This window comes from Mya arenaria, chromosome 2 (assembly GCF_026914265.1).
Source record: "Mya arenaria isolate MELC-2E11 chromosome 2, ASM2691426v1".
Classification (NCBI taxonomy): Eukaryota; Metazoa; Mollusca; class Bivalvia; order Myida; family Myidae; genus Mya; species Mya arenaria.
This window is the reverse complement of record NC_069123.1, coordinates 26,172,857-26,193,838: the sequence shown is the minus strand read 5'-3', so window position 1 is coordinate 26,193,838 and position 20,982 is coordinate 26,172,857. Positions and strand designations below refer to the sequence as shown.

Genomic DNA, 20,982 nt, shown 5'->3' with positions numbered 1-20,982 from the left:
CTTTATCAAGAAATTTGATCAAGATTTTTAATTATTTCTTAAATATGATTAGCCCAGATTTGATTTTGCGAAACTCCGCCAACAGAGACCATGAAAGGTTTATGCAAATTTATCGCAAATTAATCGTACAGAAATTCAAGTGCGAATGTAAATATTTAACTTTGTTATCAACTTTATAAAATTGTATAATGGGTCATTTTATAGGGACATCCAATTCAAACTAATTATGTGGTTTTCGTTGTTCGTTTTCTTTTCAAATCACACGCTATATAATTATATTTTTACAGCAGCTGTTAGCAGCGCAGCAGATACATTGGAAATTATGATTGTGTAAGTAGCCATTGTACAACTGCATTTTTACAAACAAAGATACTCAAATGAGCAAATAAAATGCATCGCTATGTTTTCGAAAATATGTTATTTTTTAGACAGTACTTTCAATATTTATATGGGATATTGCTTTCATAATTATATAGGATTATGGAAAACAATCGTCACCATTCATTCACAAAAATTACATTCTGTTTTGATGGTAATATTGTTTGATATTGACCAATTGATCCTAATTTCATATTGGTAATATAAAAAACTTCAATAAAGAGACACACAACCTAAATGTCTACAATGTCGATATTGCACTTAACTTACACATCAGCAAAAGACAAAAAACGCCACTTGATCTCCTGGTTATAAAACAAGGGAAACTTCAATTAGACGGAGAATGATGACTTCGACTTGTAGAAAACCGAACTAGCATCGATTTGCCGTCCGCAGATCTTGTTTGATTTCATGTTATTTCCAGTAATATGAAAATGGAATGTCATTCATAATTTTTTCAGAGATGGTTTTCCGAAAGGAGCAAAGCGTGGTATTACAGAGAACTCGTTCGGATAAAGTAACACTGAAATAAGTTTTAGGCGGGAATTCTCGGTTAATTTGTAGTCGTGTACTTCTGATAGGCGTGCATCATTCTAAGTAAGCTGTTAACTGAGCGAAACAAAAATTGCAGTCATTAATTAAGCCTCCTTTGCGTCTCAACAAATTGCTATGAGTCGTGATTGTCTTTAGCTGATCCTAAGAAAAAAGCAAAAAAAAAAATGTTTTAAGTGCAAAAGTATTTCCATTTTATACCTCTTTGTGATTTTTCACATTTCTAAGTCCCTTTAACACATGCTTTTTTGGCTCAATTTTAGAATGTGTGTATAGGATGTGAATAGAAAGTGTATAGTTTATTTTCCGGTATAATAGAGATTTGGTGGCTCAATTATAACGGATGTATGGATTGTGAATGTATAGTTAGTATTAAGCTTCCCTGTATATCAAGGTTTTAGTGGCTCAATTACTATGGAAGTTTTTATAATCATGAATTCCAATTAAAAATTCACCTTGCACATGTTATGAGGTTTTGTTTGCTCAATAAGACTTAATGTATTGATTTGTGTATGCAAAGGTAATGTCATTGATGTTGTTTTTTGTTAATATTATCAAATAACGATTTTTTTCGCAAACGTTTGAGGTCCAATAAAACCTGGTTGACATGGTTAGGTAACGACAAAGGTGCACTATGTACGAATCTAGAAAAAAACGGCCTTATCATCATTCAATAAATGAATGTTTTTTTTTCACAAACTTATGAAGACGGTTATTAGCTGGTTCACATAGCTGGTGTAACGAAACAGGTGCATTATTCATGCTCAAATATCATATTAAAAACTAGTTATTATATTAATTACTTCGAGCTTGACTTTCACACATTGTACTAAAATCCTAGATCAAACTCATTAAAAGATTGTTGATTTAAACATAAGTTAACAGTTAGAGTCATTCTGCTTATTTCGTCACTTCCGGTAAGTGTAATTCAAGGCAAAAAGGTCAAGTACCATGTGTTATGAATATTTATTAAATAACAAGACGAAAGAAAAATAACATTTTGTTTTAAATTTGTCATCAACTGACATCTTTAAATACACACGTTTTAAATATTTACAAATATATAATATGTCTTTAGGTAAAGTATATAATAGTCAAATGATTTTTTTTCATTTTCGTCGTTGTCTGCCGCGGTGTGATCCTGTGGTTGTAACCTTGACCTTTCATCATCGTCTGTCTGTATGTCCGTGTCTGAGACGCCTTCATCACTCCAATCTGGAATATAGGAACTTTAAAAAATGGTTTATAAATAACGAAGAATAAAATACGAGTTTCATGTATGTCTTTTTCTTTTTCGAGGGAACAGAAAGATAACTAGACTGTCGACGAAGCAGGGGATGACTCTATGTATACTCCATTTCTTGTCCGTCTGGAACAATTGCCTTGTTCTCATTCACCTTGATTTTGTGTACTTCGATGAAACATCCCGGGAACTTTTAAAAACACGTGAAATAAGAATATGTTTATTTTGATTGAAAGAAGTCTGCAAACTCATTACACACATTTTATACATAAAAGCAGCAAACGCACACTTATATTGGGAAAATATCAATTAAACACAATACATTAAATGACAAAATACATCCTATAAATGAACGGTTCATATAGAAGTCAGGCAAATACCGTGCTACGTTATAAAGAATATAATTAATAGGCTTAAGACACGCATTAAAGTAAAAATATAAAACTGAGATAACTTCCATAAACAATGTGGTTTCATATGTTTTAATCTTTCATTTTTTTTTCTGTTATCTATCGGAATGCTTATTGGAATAATTTTGACATTAAAATTTCAACAAAGGCCTTTGGATGCAAGCTCCCCGATGTCAATAATTATTGCTATCTCCCCATTGAAAACACGTATTGCATTCAAGATGGGGTCACTATCCGATCAACAAAGTATTGCGGCTTTGTGGTGAGTGCAGGTATTTTATGAAAAATATTTTCAATTTTGTACCCATAAATGAATTAAATTCACTATTTTGCATAATTTTCTTAAATATCTTTCTTATTTGAAAATATATCACCAAGAAGCCGCAGTACATTGCTGATTGGGTAGTCAGAAGCATTTTGACTCAAAAACATATCTTCATATTATGGACAGTCTTTTCCGACGTAATGAAAATCCTATTTGCACGAAAACCCGATAAAATCTTCTTTCGTATAGTTTGCTCAACTTCTTATATTCCAAAAACACGTTACAAAGGATGTTCGTTCTACTCCTGAAAAAGATTGTTCATCAAAACATAATTAAACAAGAACTTTTTAAACATTTTATTTTTTGGCCTTCCCCACCAACTTTTGCATTGTGGAAGGCCATTAATGCTGTAGAACTATTAAGTTTTCGTGAACAAAATAAACAGTATTCAAATAATAAATTAATCCTTAAAGTGTTGTTTGTTTGCAGTACCTTTCTTAATATGTATTCGTTTTCACAGGTGTGAGAGTAAAATAACAACAAAATGAACAACCTTTTGTTTGAGAGATAAACGTTACTTATTCTTATGCGTGAAGCGATACTGAATAATTACAATCATATGATTATATTATTATGTATTGAAACTGAAACTGAAACTGAAACTGAAACTGAAACTATTTTATTTGGTTAAACGCCTGTTTCTATAAACATATTCAACGGCGTTTTACAATAAAACAATCATAGTAAAATATGCAAAATGATAAAATGTAAAATCACATTATCATCAAATGAATACGATACACTTTACATTCATCAGTAAAAGACAAACAACATCATGTTAAAAAATAAAAAAATAAAAAAACAGCAATAGGAAATATTGAGTATTCATGACATAAAGCATTCAGTTCTATGAAACCAGTTGGCACAAGTTAAATGTTACTTATTGCTCAGTAAAAACAGCACCAATACATTCAATGTAGTTATCATTAAAACAACGAGTAAAAATCTCTAAAGTAATGAGTTTTAAGATTTTTCTTAAAAACATCCAAAGATGGAGACTGTCTAATATACAAAGGCAACTTATTCCATAACGTTGGACCTACTGTACTGAAACCCCTATCATTAAAATTTTCCGTTTGTTAAAAGGGGTTGAAAAGCAATATTCTACATTTTTAACAGATCTAAGATTCCGTCCTGTTGACACTGGCTTGTTTAAAAGTTCAGTTAAATAAACAGGAGCATTGCCAATAAAGCAATTATACATTGTACATAAAATTTTAAAATTGATTCTAGCTTTGACAGGTAACCAATGCAGTTTGAACAAAGATTCCTTAGAACTGTCATATTTACTGCGACGTAAAACAAGTTTGGCGCACATATTCTGAATTCTCTGCAATTTCTGTATTTCGGTCTCAGAGATACCATACAAAATAGAATTGCAGTAATCTAAATGAGATATCACTAATGAAAGAACTAGAATTTTAGTTGCGTCCTCTGTCAGATATTTGCGAATGTTTTTTATTCTTAAATAGTTCAACATTGCTGCTCTACATTTTGTTTTGACATGAGTGGTAAACCGAAGACATTCGTCTAAATATGCGCCTAGGTACCGTATACACTTAACGTTTTGAATAATGTCACCAGCAATATCAATGTCTGTGGTACGACATTTATTTAGTTGTGCTTTACTCCCAAATATTATAAATTCTGTTTTGGTAGTGTTCATTTTTAGTTTATTTGTGTTCATCCAGTTGTTCATGGTAACAGCACACTCTTCCAGTTTGGTTATTGCAGTAAGTTCATTAGTTACTGAAGTTGGCCGAAAACGTTTACTAGCTATATGGTCGTCGGCAAAGCCGTAGACGGAAATAGTTGGTGGAATGACATCAAAAAGAGTCCCCGCGTATGTTAGGTAAAGCCACGGGCCGAGACAGCTCCCTTGAGGTACACTGCACTCCAGAGATCGTGGATTAGATTTAGTAGAACCGATTTTTACACAACAACTACGTGGGCGCAGGTACGAGTCGACCCAGGCTAATACGCTACCATTTATCCCATACTGATTTTGTAGAACCTCAAGTAGAATCTTATGGTCTACTGTATCGAAGGCGGCGCTTAGGTCAATAGCAATTAAGGCTGTAACCTCTTGCTTTTCCATACCATCAAGAAGGTCATTAACTAGTCTAAGTAACGCCGTTTCACAGGAATGGTGCCGTCTATAAGCAGATTGGTTTTTTGGTAACAGATTGTGTTCATTTACATGGCTATTGAATCTGAAGAGAGCAGCTTTTTCAATGAGTTTTGAGAGAAACGAAAGATTACTAACAGGTTTGTAGTTAGATAATTGTAGCTCTAGTCCTGCCTTTTTCAACAAAGGTCTTACAACTGCTTGTTTCCAATGAACAGAGAATACACCATTTGCCAGCGAAAGGTTGACAAGTTTAGTAATATTTGGCAGAAGATCACTTAGATAAGCTTTTAGTATTTTGGTTGGTAATAAGTCTAACTCACATGATTTGGTGTTAAGCTCGTTTATTAGACGCAGCACTTCAGACTCTGTCAGATTGACAAAAGTGTCAAAACGTTGTACCTGTTTAGATTGTGGTTTAAAACTTGGAAATTCCGCAAGTGTTTCACGAATTTTAGTTATTTTGTCCATAAAGAAGTCTGCAAATTGTTCAGCTAACTCGCTCTCACTTGTAGCTTGGGGCATTGGATTTTCAACTTTAGTGCCGGTAAGTTCCGAAACTATGCCATAAAGTTTTTTAGAATCACCCTTGGCATTTAGGATCATATTACTCATTACTAATCTTTTCTCAGAGTCAATCGCCTGACAATATTTATTCCGTGCTTCTTTGAATGCTTTAAATTGCTCAGGTTGTTTGTACTTTCTCCATATTTTTTCACTTTTGCGTACTACACGTTTCAATTCTAAGATGGACTCACTGAACCATGGTTTTGGAGTTCTGCATATCTTTGTTATTGTTTTTGATGGAGCATGTTTATCCATAACTGCTTTAATTTCAGATTCAAACAGGTTCACAAAAGTATAGCACCTGAAGAGTCCGAATCTGTATCATCTGTATCATTTATATCAGAAATCTCTTCACCAGAAGTTTCGTCACCATCACTGACGTCATCACGTGAGGCCAGCACAAGTGTGTCTGCATCGGGAATATCTATCGTGGAAGAGGAGGAAACACCGGTATACCTTCCGCCATCTTTTGTTCTTGCTTTCTCGCCTGAAATGCAAATATGTAAAAAAGAGTAATTATGTCTCCCCCTCTCTGGGGGAGACATATTGTTTTTGCCCCGTCCGTCAGTCCGGTAGTCCGTCAGTCCGTCAGTCCGTCCGTACGTCACACTTCGTTTCCGATCGATAACTGAAAAACCGCATGACCTAGGATCACCAAACTTGGTAGGGAGGTTGGTCGTGAGGTGTAGAGGATCCCTATTGTTTTTGGGGTCACTAGGTCAAAGGTCAAGGTCGCGGCGACCCCCAATATAAAAAACATTTCTGCTCAAAATCTTGAGAACGGTTTGACCTAGGTTCACCAAACTTGGTAGGGAGGTTGGTCATGAGGTGTAGAAGATCCCTATTGTTTTTGGGGTCACTAGGTCAAAGGTCAAGGTCGCGGCGACCCCCAATGTAAAAAACATTTTCGCTCAATATCTTGAGAATGGTTTGACCTAGGTTCACCAAACTTAGTAGGGAGGTTGATCATGAGGTTTAGAAAACTCCTATATTTTGGGGGGTCACAAGGTCAAAGGTCAACGTCGCTGTGACCTCTAATGTAAAAAAATATTTCCGTGCAATATCAGGAGAATGCTTTGATCTAGGTTCACCAAACTTTGAAGTGAGGTTGGTCATGATGTCTAGATGATCCCAATTGTTTTGGGGGTAACAAGGTCAATAGTCAAGGTCGTGGTGACCTTCCATGTAAAAATCATTTGCGTGTAATATCTATATGTCTCCCCCATTCATGGGGAGACATATTGTTTTTGCCCTGTCCGTCAGTCAGTCCATCAGTCTGTCAGTCAGTCAGTCAGTACGTCACACTTCGTTTCCGTCCAATAACTATAGAACTCTTAGACCCAGGAACTTCATACTTGGTATGCTAGTTGGTCATGACTAGTAGATGACCCCTATTGAATTTGGGGTCACTAGGTCAAAGATCAGGGTCAACGTGACCTTGAGGTGAAGAAACGGTTTCCACTCAATAACTAAAGATCCTTTGGGTCCAGGAACTTCATACTTGGTATGCTAGTTGTTCATGACTATTAAATGACTCCTATTGATTTTGAGATCACTAGGTCAAAGGTCAAGGTTGCCATGACCTTGAAGTGAAGAAAAAGTTTCCGCTCAATAACTAAAGATCCTTTGGTTTCAGGAACTTCATACTTGGTAAGCTAGTTGTTCATGACTAGAAGATGACCCCTATTGATTTTCAGATCAAAAGGTCAAAGGTCAAGGTTACCTTCAGGTAAAAAATGATACGTTGGCGGTGACCTTAAGCTTAAAAATGGTTTCTGCTCAATAACTTAAGAACGCTTGTAATCAGGAACTTCATTCTTGGTACGCTAGTCGGTCATGACTAGTAGATGACCCCTATTGATTTTGAGATCAGTAGGTCAAAGGTCAAGGTTGCCATGACCTTGAGTTGAAGAAATGGTTACCGCTCAGTAACTAAAGAACACTTGCACCCAAGAACTTAATACTTGGTATGCAAGTTGGTTATGTAGATGATCCCTATTGATGTTGCGATCAGTAGGTAAAAGGTCATGGTCACGATGACTGTGAGCTGAAAAATGGTTTCCGATCAATAATTGAATAACGCTTGCGCCCAGGAACTTCATACAATGCAAACTTCGTTTACATTTTCCATGATTAATCAACAACACTTTCTTCTCTTCACTATTTAATATAATCGAATAAACCAAATTTCACTGTTGGTTTGTCTCCAGTCCAAAGTTACAAATTTCATGTCCATCATTTATTTTTTCTCAGCTACGACCACACAAAAGGGGAGACAAGCGCTTTTTCAAAAAAGCAATCTCTAGTTATAAGACTTACTTTACATTTATTCGAACCAAACAATCTTTCTTAACCTGTATTTTGAAGCATACTGTGGGCTAATGTAGATGTACTGGTATTATATCGACTAATGGATAAAGCGTTAGTAATTGCAAAAGGTGATATGTAGTCCATTGAATGATGCGTTGAAAACAACACCAAAGGTTATTTTTTTCCCTCGTGGCTACCATCTCGTGAAACATACCATTCGCTGCTCACTAGGTGAAATACATAACAAGACTTATACTGAAACAAAGATTAATCCTGTATCTGAAACACTAGATTGAAAGTTTAAAAACAAACGAAAGACGATATAAAGCATTGGACTTTGTAGTATATATATCGAAACAGATAATATAACATGCCTGAATATGTTTTATAAACACAATTCAAGTTAATCAAGATAAGGAAGCAGCTTTACTTCTTTTCTACTCTCTGAATTTCATAGACTGGGGAAAATCTGGTGACATTATTCGGCTAAACATCAGCAGAGAAAACAGGTAGGATATATTTTTTGTTAACATTGAAAAATATATTGTGATAAAAAATCTGCCATTGGTCATCATAAAATACACAGATGTATTAAACTCGTCCAGGAAATATGTTAAAAAATTGTTGTTGAGAGATTGCCAAAGGCTCGCTTATTTTCGAAGTTCCTGAACTCGTTAAAATAAGTTATATAAAGACTTGTGGCAGGTCCTATAAATATACGTTTGCGACCGTGTTATTATCTTCCTTTAATTGATGTTGATGCAACGTACTGCGTTTGTACTTGCCTGCCTCTTGTCGATAATTTTTGCTTTATAAAACTGCTGGATTTAATATTGAATGTCTCTGATAAAGTGAGTTTAATGAACCATTCAAATCAAGCTGCGTATTAATTGTTTTAGCTGTAATTATGTACAGGACATTGTATGTATCATTGTTAGATAGCAATATATGTCGCAGAGTGAGCACCAAAGGCGTTATTTACTTTTGGTGTTCATGTAGGGAATTATTTGTTCTAATTTTGTTTGAAAGTTCTATAAACTTATGCCTATACAGGATATAAAATGCCACAAAATTGTACATTTTCTGAAAAGCGCACCAGATTATATGTGAACGTAATGCCATTTTGGACGTGATGTCGATGAAATTGTGACCCAGTCCTGTGTGCACTGAATAGTGACTTGAGCATGAACACGGGGTTGCTTGTGTTATTTTATTTATCAAGCTGGAATAAGGACTTCATTTGTTTAAACAAATATAAGAAACTTGTCCATAATACATTTAAATCCACACGGACATGCACAGAAGTAAGAAAAACTGAAATTTGATGATAAAAAACAAAACAAAACTTTTATAAATGTTTTAATTGATGGCTACGCCGGTAAACGTTCCCCAATTAAAAAAGTCTAAATATCAGTAATACTATTCATCTGTTACAGTTCATAAATCGATTGTTTCATTTTTGTTTAGGTCTTTAAAATCAAATGTCATAAACAAAATAATACATTTAAATAAAAAAATGGGTTTGCATCATCCTATATTTTGCGCCTTAAATGCTAAACGTTTGGTTTAAAAGTTTGTGAAAAGATTCAGTTTCGTTATATTGATATTGAAAATATTGATTATAGCAAGCTTGCAATATACTATTGTTATTATTTCTCATCTGATTGCAACTACGTTATAAATCTCTGATTAAAACCTAATAGGTTCGTAATTCGTTAACTTTACACTTAAAAAGTGTTGACTTTCGAAAGACAGTAATGCCAACAGAGGAGACAGCGATTTAATTGCTGAACTTTGTATTAGTTACGGTCTGCATTCACTGTTTTCGAATGACAAACTTAATGTCAAGCAATGAATAATAAATGAGTAACGAAATTGATCTTATCGCAAAATGTTATACTTAGTCTGAACGAATGCAATATACCTTACTGAGATTGACCACCAACGAGAATAAGACGTCCATGTGTGACGGGCTGCAAAGCTGATATATCTTATCATCAGACAATGTTAAAAGCGTGAAGATTGATTACGAAGAAACTGTTCATTATATTTAGTATTGTTCAGTGCATGTTCAAGTCAATTTCGTATCCGTATTATGGATCAAATTTATGATGGTTTAATATAACATCTGACTGTTTGTTGGTGAATAAATGAATAAATCACATACCGAACCCACCTTCTTCTGGATTTACCAAATGTATATTTGCAATGGAAAGGTAAGGAATTACATACATGTCAACGAAATACCCACTACTCACTACTACTACTAAAAATATGTCGGCCTTTTGTGTCTAAAAAGTGCCTAGCAGTGTGCGAAACGATTAAGGTATGATTTTTGGCGAGTAGAATTACTTGTTGTGTTTTCTAGTTGAGCCATTTCAGCACACGGCTCGGTTCTCGCTGCGAAGTATTCTTGGACCGTATTCGATAACCACCTAACAAATAATTCAGTTTTAAGCTTATAATATGAGCGTCTGATTGGACAATAAATTTTACAATAGTCTGTCTTGAATCACTGAGACATGTTTTAGGATAAGGATAAAAACTATATTGAATTCAATCCCTGGTGTACATTATTATTACAAATAAAATGAACTTATTTTTAGATGAGCGTCAACGACCAGTGAAATAAGCTCATTTAATGTGTAAATAAGAACTATAACGGACGTTAAGTTCATTGTTAAATTGCAAGTAAGGAGGTCATCAAGTAAGGTCCCATTGCCCAATATATGATCCGACTTGGTCAAGTACACCAATAATCAAAACAGAGTGTACACCATACTTACTGACGATGGCATGAATGAGACTGATTTGATTTCGTTGTTTGATTAATACTATATATTTCTTCTGAGTGTTGCTGTTTTGTAATGAAATCGCTGGGGAAATCAAGTCACGTATGATACTCTATTGTGTTAAAATTACACAATGTAAAGTATTTGTACGAGGTCTATGAAACTCGCGAAGTGCCATCATATCACTAGAATCTGTGTATATGAAACTTGAGAACATCGAAGGTTTTGCATTTATTCATTATGGCCATAGGTATTTTTACTCGCTAAGCATGGCGTCTACATACTTGTGAGTTGTCATTTCTGTATAAATGGCAGTATTGTCTTTCATTGTTTTACTTTGAAAAGACAAACCTTATGTTTTTCTCACAAAATCTAGTATTCACATTGTTTCTCTCTTTAACATAAATTTATCCTATTGAATAGCATCAACGGGGAGTTATAAAAAACGCTGTTGTAGATTGCCTTTCGTGTTTAAACTATAAAACATATATTATGACAGTGCTGTTTAATGGTATACCACTTGACGTCGGTTAACCATGCTAAAACGTTCCACGAATCTCAGGTCTAACCATTATTTGAATACCCATTCCGTGCTATTGCAATTACAAGTTATTGTGTATAAACAAAAAGAAAATGGTCGAATGAACTGAGTTCCCGATGTAGCGTTTTAAAGACCAAATGGTAATATTAATAATTATATGAGTTATTAAATGAAATTACTGTAATAAATGGATGATATAATCAAGCAAATTACTATTGTGTGTTTTATTGTTGCCAATGTAATTTATTTGCATTTCCATGCCATGCTAGCTAATTATTCAATTTAATTAAACATTTGAGCATATTGGAAATAAAGAATCACGTTTATGGGCTGCTTCATTAAGAAGAAACCGGAACTCACGAACACGACTTCATCTTTATCCTAGCTTGACATTTAAAGCTTCTTATTTTTGTATCATTAATTTAGTCTATTTATGAACAGCATTTGCCATAATAAAAAGTCGAATAAATCTATTCATGGTGTTGATTCTTTATTCACAATATGCTCAAATGTTTAATTAAACAAAATAATTAGCTGGCATGGCTACTTTTCTCCATTTTCAAATAATTTGACCTCAAATTATGAGTTGATTATCATTTGGCAAACACATAACCTTTCATACCCCTTACCTTCAATATGTTATGATAAAGTCAAATTACATTAGAAACTCTCTTGAATAGAATGCCTTGATAACACTTCTTTCTATTGGCAGTAGCTGATGCGCAAGCAGTTTTGTCCAGATATGCAAGAATATATGATCAATTATCATACACGAAAAATGAGTTGATAAAGAAAAGGAACTTGGCGTCAACAAGTAGCATCGTAACGAAAGTATAACATTCCTTTTTCTTTATTTGAATATTGTATATTATAATTGAATGTGTACCTTTCTTCTGTACTTAAATAATCGGCGCAAATTCACATCAAGCAAATATGATGTATCTTTGTAATGTTTGTGGACGTGTGTATACGACTACCGAAGTATTCACGCTTCTGAAAGGATCCCTATTGCACGAGTTACAAACCTGACTTATCACATTGGAGCTATAAACTTTAATTAGGGTTTCATTTCCGACTGATTTTGCGGGCCATTGGAGTCTGTAATTTGCTGCAATGTGCATTTTGTCCATAATACAATAGGGTTACAAACCCTTCTAGTCAGATAAAGTGGTTAATCAACGGTTAAGCATTAAAGGCCCACATTATAGGTAGATGCAATTCTTTTTATTTTATGCAGGTTCATGTTCAATGTATGTGATTTTAATGATGAGAATAAAGATATATTATTCTCTCACCTCAAATAAGTAGATCCAATAATTTAACCGTGCTAGAAATCCTTATCTTGCCCACGGGCAAAGATAAAATGCCCGTATGGAACTCCTTTTGAATGGTCACGGCATTGTAACTACCTCCCTTGCTGAACACTGTCGTCTGTAGCATCATGGAAACCTTTTCTTGTGGCAATATTTAGAACGCTTATTAATTTTTTTCCCGCTTCAAATGTCACCATAAAACAGTTTTAACGCACCTTTAAAGAAATAATGCTTCACTCTCCTTAAAACTATTTAAAGACCGATTTGGCTATGAACATAATCTGAATCACTACGCGCATATCCATGACAACCACGAATTATCGCATTTCCATACGCAATTACTTTCACTAAGCATAAGAGAGTTCCAGCAAAAAATACATTTTAACGTTATTTTTTTTAACTGAGGTGGGAGAAAAAGCATCTACCATAGCCGCTCGTGTAAGATAGGTTCATCCCGACCCTCGCGCAGGGTGTTTTGCGGATACTCGGTAAACCTCGCCCCGCAAAAATCCCTACGCTCGGGTCGGAATGAACCTATCTTACACTCTCGGCCATGGAAGATACTTATAATCTTTATAATTGGGTGTATTTAATTAATAGTTACATGGCCGCAAATTCCCCATTTAAAAGAACCAAAGTATCGTTTATATGTATTCATCTGTACCTATATCATATGCTTTGTTTGTTTTGATCATTTAGGGCCATTCCAAAGCCGGTGTAAACGTGGGTGGGAAATGTCAAACAATTCAAAAAGAAATGTTTTTATTTCATTTTGAGGAACTCTTTTTGTCCTTTGAGGCATGTTATGGGGGTAACAAGGCGAAGACCAATTTTTACAAAAAAGAAATAATTTCTACATTTGCATTTCTAATTTCTTTGGAAAAGACTGTGGACAATAAAACTATATTTTTGTGTCAAAATACCCACACTGCCTTATCAACAATGTATTGTGAGTTATTGATGGTATCTTTTCAAATATGAAAGACGCATAATGCTTTTAGAAAATAGTTACTTGAAGGCAATTTGCTCTATGAGTACTTGGAGACTATGATGAAATGCCATGTTGATCTTCGTGAAAATAAACTGCTGTTTTTTAAAACAGTTGTTATTTATTGCAAATCACCGACTTATGTGACAAACAACAAGAAATATGAGATAAGGAAACTGATTTACAAGAAAAGTCTTTGCGACATTTGCTTTGTATGAAATAATGCATTTCGATGGAAATAACAAGCCTACAAAAAGATAAATTTAAGAGTTTATTATTTCTCATCTGAGTGCAACTAAGTTATAAATCTCTGAGTAAAATCTACGGGCTTCGTTTGTAATTACTTACAAACCTGAAATTTGTCGAAGAACATTTACGGGAACAGACGTGAGAGCAAATTGAATGCCAGACATGCCAAAGGAGGGGTCTGTATTCGAAAAACAGTCTTAATGTCAAGCAATGAATAATAAATGAATAAGGATTGTTTCTTGTCGCCTCATATTGACAAAAGAGTACACTTAGTCTTAACGATTACAATATAGCTTTTTGAGAGTGATAACAGGAAAGTTTAAGACTTTTATAGGAGATGGTCTGCACAGCAGATACATCATATAATCCAACAGGGTTAAAACACGTTACAAGCGTAAATGTTAATCACATAGGAATGTTTATATCACTGTTTGTACTCCACATTCCCAATATATTTGTTTCCAGCAATGTGTGGCTTAATTTAGATTATTTTATTTCAGTGAAGTAATTATCGTTTTATTATGATTAAACAATATCAGTAGTTGATTTTGGTCTCGTTTCACGATCTTCTGTGGCCATATTCAGATACCACCTTAAATGTAAATTTAAGTTTAATCTTACTTAATTTTAAGAGCAGAATCGGAGGGTTTTGGATGGACTTAATATATCTGTTGTTTTGTTTGTATTCCTAGTTAATAGTTTGAAATTAAGCCCATGTTTTCCAAGTAAACAATAACGACCGTGTAAATATAAACTAAATCGGACTTACAGTTTATTACTGAAATGCATGTAAGGAGATCATTACGTATGCCATTGGTGTCATTGCGCATGATATGAAATAATTCTCACATACTCCAATAATCAAAACTGAGTACACGAGATACTTATCATATAGACCATATCTATAAGAAATCTGTGAAAATCCGTAATATGAATATTATCTCGTTTTATGTAATTGGAGTGCATCAAGTAATTTGCTTTTGTTAATATTGGTCACAGATGTTTTAGCCACTAAACATGACTACAACAGAAATATGTGTTGTCATTTGTAAGGCAGAACTATCTTTCATCGCCGACAATGGAAAAGTTGAAAATGCAAATATAATGTAATTCTGACTAACCCTAGTGTTCGTATTGATCAGAAATATTGTTTACCCTATATAATTGCATAAAAGAGGTGTTATAAACATATGTCTGTGTAGTATGTCTATCGTTTTGTAATACCATAAGACGATGTATGACATTAATGTATCATTTTTTGACCATTGCAACTAGTTCCTATTAAATCAGCTTAATGGTGCATCGGATTATCATGCAATATCATTTCACTTGTGACGTATGTCTTATACCGTTGCATGTATTACCTTCATATGACAAGAACATTTTAGATTAAACATTTATTTCGAGAATTTATTCCTAGATATTTACAATAACATAATAGTTAATTGAACTGAGATCCCGAAGGAAAATTTAAAAGACCGAATAATATTCAAAAATTGAAATAAAAGTTAAATTATTATTTTGTAATGTATGCTTTAGAAGATCATGCAAATTATTGTTGGGCGCTGTATTTGATGGCCTTGGTTCACACTTGAATGATCATTACTTTAAGAAAGTCAAACAGAGCACTACTGTCAATATAATTTTATAAACCTGATAATATTTGAGGACGTAGAGAATGATTAATCAAGTCAGGGACCACTACGTGAGGCAAAACCCGAAAATCACGAAATTAACAATTATATGTAAATCTTCTCGACATTATTTGCTTTAGTAAAAAGTGAGGTAAGGTAATTCTATTCATGGTTGATAACGGTGTCTTAAAGATCGAGGGATAGTAAATTGATGCTATGTTTCTTCATATACAAATAATTTCAGCTCAAATTAGTCGTTGATTATATATACTTGCCCATAGCGAATCCTTCATTACTGATGTTTGGATACAGTCAAAATTCATTTTATGTATGAACAGTTAAACTGTGTTGATAGACAAAAAGGAACTGTGTGTCAACAAAAGTGCATGAAGGTTTTCATAGACAAGGGGAATTTGGCGTCTAAAAGGTCAACGCATTTCTGTATTTAAGAGTTCGGCTGAGAATCAACATGGATACAATGTATCCTTGTAAAGATTTTAAAGGGATTTTTACTGACGTCGGTAGAAGACAACTGAAGTATATTCGACGCTGAAATGTTCAATATTGCAAGAATTACAAGTCTGCATTTTCACATTGAAGCAATAGATTGCAATTAGGGCTCCATATCCGACGGATTTTGTGGCCCATTGGAATCTGCAATTAGTTGCAATGCGCATCTTCTGAATTCTCAGAAATATTGCGTACGAACCTACGTCTTCAGGCAAATTTCTTCAAACTGCATGCTCCTCGTTCCTCACTTTTACTTGATTAGGTTACCTTTCTTTTATAGGATCACACGCTTGAAAATATTTTCTCTGGTATTAATGTGTTCTGATAATGACATTGCGTATGTGTTATTTAAGTATCTTTACAGATTAATTCGTTTTATTTGCACATGAAACAAACAAAATTAGCAGCAGCATGAATGGCAGATGATACTGGGTCTAAGATGATTATTAGTTAATGTTTATGCACATGTGATAGACAGATTATCAAGTGGTGTATACATTTAAAAAAAACATTCAATCGTTGTTTCAAAACAATACTTTGTACTCTACCTTTAATAAATAAAAAAGTGCAATATGTACATTGTAAGTACTGGTTTAGTGTCTGTTAAGTATGAGCCATGTGCTTTTAACAGGACTTTTTGACTTTAAATGTGTAACCGTAGTACTATATTATGATTTAGTATATACATAACACCCTCGCACGCACGCAAGCACGCACGCACGCACGCACGCACGCACGCACGCAATTTACTATACTTCTGTTATATTTAACTATTGTATAATGACAAATTCACATTAAAACGTACACAATGAAGATATCAACAGGAATGAGAATGATGACATTGACTTGAATGTAAGAATCCGAACTAGCATCGATTTGCCGTCGGCGACGATTGTTTTATTTCATGTTATTTCCAGTAATGAGAAAATGGATGGCCATTCATAACGGTTTTTTAGATTAGCTTCTGAATGAGAGCAAAGCGGAGTATTACAGAACTTAGTCGGGGAAATAACACCGGCAATAAGTATTGGGTGGGACTCAATTGCTAATATTTTATCGGTAACTGCTGTTGCGTGTGCGAACTGAGCACGGAAACAATTGAAGTATGTTTGTGATCACTGTATCAGCGGCGGAAACTAATATGAATGTGTTGTCGCCATGAAACATACCCGTTAAAGTCACAAAACATTTCTTGCTATGATTTACACAAAGAACATTACAGGAACAAGTCCAGTGATAAAAATAAAAGGCTTAAGGCAAAAGCCAAAATTACAATGAACTTTTTTATGTTTGTGTGTGACTAATGCCCAAAACAAGGAGCACCATTAAAGTGTGTTCTGGGTTATAAAGGAATTTTCCTCTAAGAGTGCGATGTTGCAAGAAATATGGCTTTTTTCATCTTTTCTGAATAAATAAAAGAAAAAAACGTTACAGTAGACTAGAAACTAAGAATGTTTCATAGCGTTTTTTTTTTATTTATCCAGCTCCAAATTAATATTTTTAAGGTAACAATTCTATCCATATATGTATTACATATTATTGTAGCAGATATTGCCATAAACCATAGTTGTCTTTAATTATATTTGAAACAAGCAAAATTCAAATAAGTTCGAATGACAAGCCATTAGATATGTAAATTCTCTGAGACTTTCTTGAAACATAGCATGTTTACTAGCCAAATAGCATGTTTACTAGCCACTTACATCAAAGAAGTCACATTTATAAGAGAAAATAGGAAAGGTTAGACTTATATGAAAATGAAATTGATTTACCACAATAGTTCTTGCTATGAAAATTGGTAAACAGGAAAATGAACCCATTATCAGGAGATATTCAGCAGCGGTTATTTATGGGTTGTGCTGATGTAGTGGGTTGTTGATTATGTTAAAAAAAACTACATTACATAAATTCCAAGAAATGAAATAGACATGTTATATTGTCTTTACTCTGTCAAGACAAGACTGTGGTAGGATCGGTAAGGGATTGTGAAAACTTTGGTTTTGGATACGATTTATATCCTTTTATGCAAAAGCTTTCAAATTCAGGTACAGCCACTTCATACAGCTTTTGTTAAGAGGCTGGAAAAAAGTAATAACTAAAAACTGGATGAGGTCTTTTGTTGTTTATTAGTTTATACCGTTTGCTCGAGAACATGTGATATAATTATTGCCCTAGATATGTCAACAGAAAAATTGTATTTTGCTGTTTTAATGATTAATCAAGCAGACTTGAAGCAGCATTCCTGCTGTCTCGGTATAAATATCACAAAGAGATGTACTTATTGATTTCAAGTAGTGTTTTATCAAATCAAACATGTTAATTACCAGTTGATCAATATGGATGTGCTTGCATTGTCACATACAAAGGTATTACACATATATACGAGTGGATCTTAAACACATTGCCATGCTATTTCCGATTTTCGATGAAACAAAACCAAACAAAAACAACAACACATATAGTCACATTTTATTCATGTTTAATGTTATCGAATTGAAAACATAATCAATCACAGAGTGGACCAAAAAAATGTTTAAATCTAGCTTACCTATTTACGATTGTCTACTTGTTAATGATTTAATTTAAAGAGTCAATATTTTCCTTTCTAAGACCCATTTTTGCAGCGAATGCCGCAAAGTGGGTTTGTATGGTAGTATTGATATTTTTTGTAGATTTAATATAAGGTTTTTATACGTTCTGGCATAAATACTTAGAACAATACCAACGTGTATTTTCTTAAGTTGTTCGTAGCACTGCTGACGTGAACTATAATAAACATTGCAGGAATATTAGATAAAAACGACAACATATACTTACTTCTACGCCGTTTGACTTTTTCGGGGGCTTTCTTGAGCTGTCTGATACCTTCTGGAACTTCTTTAAGCCCCACCATTTCCACCTCGGCACTTCCACATTTACCAAGCTTCTCCAAGTGCCTGTACACCTGAAGTTTTGCATCGTTCAGAGTAAAGTAGAAACCGTCCTTTTTGACAACCTGAAGTTTTGGAAACACCGATCCGTGTATAAAATTCTTCGTTAATTCCGAAAACGTCTACTCTGTTGACATTCAAATTGCCGGATCATATTGATGAGTATATAGAATTTTTGACAGCGATAAAAACATCGTTGATCCTCCATCATAATAAATTTGATAACGTATATGGCTTTAAAAACATATCAACAAACTGGCTTTTAAACAGAATGGCACTATAAGCTCTTGCCATCTGGTAAAAGTCCGTATTTATTTATTTAAGCTGTATTAAACTCAGTTTCAAGTAAACAAAAACATATTGTCCTCTCAGAACTATGTCCTGTATGATACAGTCAATTTTTACCAGTCCATATTTGTTTTTGACTTTAAATAAAACTCCAAAATTAAGTAAACAATTCCTGAACGTTTCCAGTAAATGCTTCTGTTAGTCAGTACAATTCCACGTTCATTTCTTATTCTTACATTTATGATATTACGACAATTCAGTTTCACATTCAAGGTAGCTAACGAATATCGCTTTTTAACACGACTTCCGAACGACTAGTTCTGACTTGCGCAGGTTACTCAAGTAGAGCATTGTCATCTTCAATAGGTATTGATTACCCCTGCGACCGGTGTCTCCAAACCACAATCCGCTTTGGCACAACAAAAGACGAATTTATCGGACCATTTGTAAAAGGCGGACTCTGGAACACTATGAGAGAAGCTCAGTAAACGTTAAGGGAATCAATGGTACAGGAATCAATGGTACTTGCACGACTGATTCGACAGCTGTCAGAATATAGTGAACGAACAAGAAATGTTTTAATGCGCAAGAGGCGCTCACGGCAAGAGAGGGTCGGGAATCAGTTTTTGTTTCAGACACAATTTGACGGCTGTAAGGAGTATTAACTAACGTGTTAAATGTATTTTTCTTGTATTAATTATTAAACGAAATTGTTTATTTGGAAAAATATATTTATTTGGTGAAATGTAATTTACATACATTCTTCAATCTGTTTTATGGTCGACACATGTAAGCCTTGCGATAAAGTATAAACACAATATCTTTCTAAAATCTATGAGCACTTTGAATTGACTTATTTTGTTATAAAATGATATATATCATCGCCCATTCTCGCTAGAGCATTGCTGCTGGGCGCCTTTATCGCTAGAACATGTTGCTGGTCGCGCTTAGATTGGCATGCCCTTTACAATCTAAATAAAGTAGATACTTTCACCGAAGTAAAGGAGACATTACAGTCTACTTTAAATAGCATTCCTGTGTGATTAATATTCTTTCTTTTGAATTATTTTCATGACTTATATATATATTCATATATAACACTAACAACTTGTTTCCGGGGAAAACCTTGTTTCTTTCCTTCGCATTTTAATAATAACACTGCAATTCATTGATTCACCTTTTGCATAGATGTATAAAGTCATTACTTTCCGAAGTTCTTTCTTAAATTTAGATTAAGATCGAATTTTGGAAACTAAACTGTCACTTATCATAATTTGTGTCTTAATGACGATTGAAGATGACAATCCCTGTGACAATTATAGATGGCACATTTAAAATATGATGTATATATTATGCATTCGTAAATCTTCTTCTTGTCGCTTTTGACAGCATGCCTGGTCGTCTCAATTTCCTTTCTTCCAACCGATCAATATTTGTCGTATAATACTGAAATCTCAAGGAATACGCCATTAGAAATATTCATTTTTATTAACGGACGTTGTTACATTATTGCCAAAGTTATGGTGTTATTGTCGATATTAAAAGACCTCCGGTGGCGTTCAAACTTTATGTCAGTGTTCAATGTGATCCAAGTAACAGCACGAGTCTGGATTGAACTGGATTGGGATTATGTTCATGACGTAAATAATTGTCGGCAGTCTTAAAGTCCATTAAAGTGAAGTTGTATTAACACAAAGTTTTTCTCAGGATTCGTTTAGATAACCAAAAAAGATATTCCATTCCATTCCATTTAGCAACTTGATGGTCAGAATTGTCTGGTGGCGTTCCAATTTTATGTCATTTTTCAATGTGAGCAAATTAACA

General features: G+C 34.0%; 1 protein-coding gene across 1 annotated transcript; it reads right to left on the bottom strand.

The window, feature by feature from the left end:
- Positions 1-1,064: 1,064 nt before the first annotated feature.
- On the bottom strand, positions 1,065-19,064 carry LOC128214016 (uncharacterized). The gene is given in 4 exon segments (XM_052920201.1): positions 1,065-1,074; positions 2,085-2,145; positions 5,905-6,077; positions 18,754-19,064. Coding segments are annotated over 4 exon segments (555 nt in total).
- Between the last annotated feature and the right edge of the window lie 1,918 nt (positions 19,065-20,982).